Source organism: Arachis duranensis, chromosome 9, assembly GCF_000817695.3.
Source record: "Arachis duranensis cultivar V14167 chromosome 9, aradu.V14167.gnm2.J7QH, whole genome shotgun sequence".
NCBI lineage: Eukaryota > Viridiplantae > Streptophyta > Magnoliopsida > Fabales > Fabaceae > Arachis > Arachis duranensis.
This window is the reverse complement of record NC_029780.3, coordinates 115352221-115358197: the sequence shown is the minus strand read 5'-3', so window position 1 is coordinate 115358197 and position 5977 is coordinate 115352221. Positions and strand designations below refer to the sequence as shown.

At 33.6% G+C, this 5977-nt stretch overlaps 1 protein-coding gene across 1 annotated transcript in view; it reads right to left on the bottom strand.

Annotated features, from left to right (window-relative positions):
* LOC107467648 (callose synthase 9) overlaps positions 1-5977 on the bottom strand; it is a 27287-nt gene that overhangs the window by 11182 nt on the left and 10128 nt on the right. Inside the window, exons 15-29 of the mRNA XM_016086792.3 lie at positions 5173-5295; positions 4596-4698; positions 4252-4375; positions 3967-4156; positions 3788-3840; positions 3444-3504; positions 3269-3350; positions 3141-3190; positions 2493-2579; positions 2346-2391; positions 2198-2253; positions 1814-1908; positions 1623-1704; positions 987-1147; positions 756-876 (exon numbers count right to left, since the gene is read on the bottom strand). Of these exons, the coding sequence (XP_015942278.1) occupies positions 756-876; positions 987-1147; positions 1623-1704; positions 1814-1908; positions 2198-2253; positions 2346-2391; positions 2493-2579; positions 3141-3190; positions 3269-3350; positions 3444-3504; positions 3788-3840; positions 3967-4156; positions 4252-4375; positions 4596-4698; positions 5173-5295 (1434 nt within the window). The remainder of the gene's footprint in view (positions 1-755; positions 877-986; positions 1148-1622; positions 1705-1813; positions 1909-2197; positions 2254-2345; positions 2392-2492; positions 2580-3140; positions 3191-3268; positions 3351-3443; positions 3505-3787; positions 3841-3966; positions 4157-4251; positions 4376-4595; positions 4699-5172; positions 5296-5977) is intronic.

Genomic DNA, 5977 nt, shown 5'->3' with positions numbered 1-5977 from the left:
ACTGGATGTTTCTTTCTAAAGAGAAACAATAGAAGGTAGAGTTACTATATAGAAATAATCATATCCTCTAAATTGTTTCCACTAAACAACCATGTTCATAACAAGAGAATCCACAATATTATCATAGAACATATGCAAAGCAAACAATATGGTATGGAAGATGCAAGCTTTCTATCCCAACCACATTCCCCAAAGAACAAGAAATATCTAAAGTCGCAATAATTTATTGCCTTCCACATCCCTTTTCTCTAGAAGGGCAGCATTGTAAAGAAAGAGCAGTGCTACAAAAGTAAGGATTAGGAGTTCTGCAGAAGAAATAAATTAAAAAAAAAAAAAAACACCACAAGAGCAAGGCAGTCATTAATCACAACAAAATGCATAGTTTTCCTTCAAATCCATGTGAATTTCACAGACAGCAATGACAATTCATTACAGTACTTCAATAGGAAAAAAAACACAGATGTCATAAAACAATCTCTCCTGAAAGGTCTATAATACCTTCAAAAAAAGGTTTAATCCTCTTGTTATAAAGAAGAAATCCATCAAGACAGAGAAGATGCTTATGAAGGGTTAGCGTTACGGATTAAAGGGAAAAAAGGAATTTTAGAATAAAGATTAGATACAAGATGAACAAATTAAAGTTGAAAAGCACACAAAGAAAGAATAGGCAGCATATCAAAATTTTGTTGACTAAAACAAAAGATATGGCGATGTGATCATTTATAAAATAGTACAATAAAATATTAGATGCTAACCAGAATCCCCATCAAAGCAGTTACTCTTGATATCACAAGAGCCATCTTGTTTAACTGGAAATCTGCATGAATATTCCCATTATCGATACTTGCATTAATATCCCCATATATCCTTTTAACCCTGGTATAGTGGCAATAATTGTGCAGGAAAAAACAACCAAAAATCAATAAATATCAACAATAAAGTTCATCACAACGGTTTCATGTGCTTCAATAAAACAGCTTACTCACCACATCCTTCCCACTTCATCTAATATTTCTGTTAAAATGAGTTTAATAGCATAGTAACACTCCTGAACAGCATATTTCATATAGTCATCTCTTGAAATCCTATCCCAAAGCTCATACTGAGTGTCTCTATTCTCAGTAGCAATATCCTTGGCCAAAAATATCTACATAATCATGCACAAGAAGTAAAGACCAAACCAAAGAATCTAAACAGAAAGATAACAGTTAGTACTAAATCTTTCATGGTAATGCAATACATGATTATCAGAATCAAACAGTTCTTTTCTGTTCAAGTTGTTCAATTTCATTGGATTCTCAAGGGCATCAAGGTTACAAATATGACATGGCAAGTTTGCGGCAAGGATTGTGGGAGGATTCAAATTATTAGTTTCTGGCGACTAGCTAGATTACATCCACATTACATAGGTCCAACACAACCCAAATGGTAAAATTGAGCTTTTTCCTTCTGCAAATAATTCTAGGCCCTATAATAATTATTGAATTTCAAAATCATTTATAAAGTTGCCTATAAGCTGTCATGACAACTGTAGAGCGAAAATAGTTAAATTGCATGAAAAACTCGGAAAAATGGTCTTCCAATTCGCAATTAGAAAAACATGAATAAAATATCTGGACTACCTTGCTTGCAAGTAGGAAAAGTGGCCACTGAACCAAAGGAAGATCCCCGGAGTTTCTAGGCATTAAAAGCAACTCCATTTCACTGCAAGCAAGGGAGAACAACATACATGTATTAGAATCTGATAATTAGAAAAGAAAAATGCTAAATACAAGAAAAGCCAAGAAAAATATATAATAGCTTAAAGACTAACAAGTCAGTTATATAATCTTCCTCCCTTAGATTTGTTATGATCTCATTCCAAAATGGCGAAAACCGAGCAGCATCAAACTTTTGCTTCTCCACAGCCTTTAGATGAAAGAACAATTGAGTAAGAAGAAATTGTTGAACATCAAAAGGACTCGACTAATCCTTATCAAGACATCAGCTCGATGGAAAACGTTTTTTAGAGACATTGTACTAAGTTAATATAATGTTATTAAATATCTTTATATCAATAAAATTGCTTGATCCCCCCAAAATGCAATGATGGCAGTGTTGTAGTCAGTACAAAAGATATGTGATTAGTTAGTAACCAGCTAACAGTAATATGTTCTGAACAAATTTTATTTTCCTTTCCCCAAAGCAAATGGCTGACCTGAGAAGTTGACTGGCGGGAGCCCCTGAAAATATGTAAATGATCGAGAAATGTATGAGCAGATATAAAGAATATGACAACACAGCAGGGCAAAAACCCAAAATGGAGATGTAACTTAAACAACTATGATAGAAAAAGAAAACATACACGGACAACTGCTCAAAAAGTTTGTGTAGTGCTTCAAGTGACCTAATCTGTTGCCAGACAAAGGGGGGAAATTACATACACACAGACCCAACAAATTGCAAGAGTAAAAGATATTAATAACAACTTCAATACCCAAAAAATCACATACCTCTCCTAGACGATCTCTTGCCCCAAGCAAGAATCCCCAGATAGCAGATACAAGTGTGTAAAAAACTTGAAGATCTAATAGATAGATCTGAAAAGATGGGAATCGATAAATTGGACAATGTGGGTGAAAAGAAATAAAAGGGATACAAAATAGAATATTGTACAAAACTTGGGGTACAAGTTATAAATTATGTAATAGGCATTTCTAACAAATCAGTACATGACCAGAGATTTGATTGTAATAATAAGACATGCAATCATACTGAATTTCTTTCAGAATATTCCTCTCATCTCTTATATCTCTCCTCAGTACTTAGATTTTCACTAGGTTTCACTCAGTTTCACTCTTTTTTGGACACTCAAACTATATAGTACCACAAACTGTTAGTAATCAGCACAAGTGTACCAGGGTCAACATTAGGAAGTACAAGAAAATTTTCATGGGGTGTTTCTAGAAAGCCTATGAGAGCATATTAGAGTGAAGAATTGCAGAGTAAGGAGGATTGGAGCCCTACTTTGAGGCTGGCTACACCAAAGCAAGTGTCTGAGTTATCAAGTGATTTGATAAGCAAAATCAAATTTATCCTTAACAACTTGCAAGATAAATTCAAGTGAAAAAGAGAACAAACAGAAACAGGCATGAACTTACAGCAAACACCGGAGCCCATAAGCTAGCAACTGTCAATGCATTATGATTATCTGAACAAACAAAGGCTCTTTTAAGTAACTGATGGAAACAAGATGATAAAAGAAAAAAAAAATCAAGTCATTGCTTACTTTTAGAGACAAAATCATGCCAGGAGTATTCTATATTATCCTGTTTTATTATCTCCCTTGTTGGCTTCACCAGGGGCTTGATCTAGAAACCACAAAATTTAAGGCAAAATAGTATATAGAACAAATGGATGCATGCAAGCACACATGTGTAGCTATCTAGACAAGGAGGACAAACCTGGAGAAAGTATGCGAACGAGAACTTTCCACTCAAAATAATAAGCCAAAATAGCAGATACCTGAAAGGAGAATATAACTACCAAGTAAAGAACATGACCTAGATTTGAATATAACTACCAAGAGTAATCTCCCCTAGATATAATTTCCACGTTTGTTAGTTTATGTCATTAAGAAAGAATTGCCTGTTCCCCATATCTTCGTATTCTATTTTTTTCATCTTAATAAAAATAATTCTTTTATTTTTTTTTTTACAGGAACATGTTGTGATGTGGATGCAAGAACTATAAATTCCCAGTGTTCTAAAAGTAAGACTATAGCATATAAAGGAATTCGAGTGTGTACTTTATGAAATCTGTAGTCCTTTCATACATTCCTCGCCCAACATAATGGCGTTCCTTAAGAAGTTCACAGAACACCCCAAAAAGAAAACACAAACCAACAGTCAGAATGACTCAACAAGATATTTAACATAATATTAAGAAATATGATCGCCGAAACTAAAGCAGCTGAGCACATTAAACCTGGCGCATCCATTTCACAAAGCGAATTACAGACCAACGGTCGCATTGATTTGTAAGCTGATGCATTGCAGGTATCCGCATGAGAAAACCAATGAAAAATTGGATACCGGCATAAATCCCAATGACAAACACATACAATTTGTAAAAAGCTGAATTTCCATTTCTTTTATTCTCTTCCATGAGTGCTTTACTGCAGTGAGATATGATCACTTCAGACAATCTAGACTTTAAAGAAAAATCATAAAACTAGATAAAGAACAATAACATAATTGAGGGCATACATACACATAAAGGAAGGTAATGAAAACTGAAGCAAGGCTGAACCAAAGAAAACGTAGAAATATTCGGGACACAGCTAGACCCCTTGTTGTTGAATATGCACCATACATCATCAAAACATCCAGAACACCTAAAGTAATGAAGAGATGAAAGGATGAAATAATATATTAAGGCCTTCTCCTCTACTTAATGAAATTCCTTTTCGTATAATAATAAAGTACTAGTAAGAAACTATTTTAGTGGAACAAGCCACAAATAACTTGGTATTTAGATCAAGAAGTCCAGCAGAACAGAACAGTTACAAATCCACAACTTAAAATATAGCATAACCTCACAAAATAAATACATACTCTCTAGAAACTTCATCACAACAAATGTTGGTCCAAGACTAAGAACCTCTCGTAAAGTCTTCGAATTAAGATTTTCATCATTGAAGGCAAGAACGGTTAGACCCTAAACATTAAGAATTAAGTTGAAAATTAGCACAATGAAAAAAGAAAGGCTAATAGACCATGAAAGTATATGCCAAATAATATGATATTATCCAAAATGTGAAAGGAGAAAAGAGAATTTTGTATTTAAAGGAGCCATTTTTATAACAAAAGAAATTTCATTAAGGTAAAGAGGAAAACGAATACAAAAGAAAAGGAGTAAATAAGATCCTCCCCAACCAAAAGAAAAACTAAGAAAGTCACAACATCAACGGATAGTAGCTTTGCAATGTCTCAACATGTCTGAGAGAGAAAGTCCTCTGAAAAGTTTATATGCCTTACATGATGTTAAACTCCTAAATTTATCCCAAACACTAACTTTTCCTGAGAATCTATCATTAAAGGTGCATAGGTTGTATTCTACCCAAATATCCCAAATAGTGGCATATATAAGAAAAATAATAATAAAAAAAATACACTGAATGTTTAATTAAACCTGAAACATCATGAAAAGAAATATCCACAAACGGTGGAAGCTGTGATAGAGATGAAAAAAGGTTCGATGCTCCACAAAAGATGTTTTCCCTCGATGCTGACTTCCACCAGATATAAGCATTTTCTGGAAGTTAAAAATACAAATAAATAGATCAACAAGGATTTACCCAAAAATAAAATAAAATTATGATAATGATCAGTTTTCAAGAATCAGACCATATACTAAGTTTCATTATGTAAACAATGCTTGGCGCAACCTAACTTTAACTAAAAAAACTTATATTGTTAAGTAGAAATATATGAAACGCTTATATCTAATAGTATACATGGCCCCACTGTACGCCAAGAGCAAACAATGCAATGCCTCATCTTACCTTCTGATTAACTTTTATTTACACAACACAGGGTAACAACAACCAAACTCTGGACCATTTGACCAAAGAGGCTCCAGTAGAATATGATCAATTTCTTTTTCTTTTTCTTCACAAAAGCTTAAGCTATTAGATAGAGAACACGAATTGTTTCAAATGTAATAACCCTCTTATGCAAGGTCAAGATGAGTCTTGTAAATAAAATGTGGCAGAAAATGGCACAAATAGAGCTATAGCCCTCTAACAAATTGGCCCAATTTATAAATCAAATTAGTTGTGGTTCAATCCACTGATTCTGATTTAGATCAAAAGATTAAGTTTCATTTCACAATGTATAGGTTCCACCATACATTTAAGTTATGCTACTGCTAGAGACAATAAAACCTACTTTCTGTCTTTCTCGTCCTCATCCGGTATCACAGCCCACCATTATTA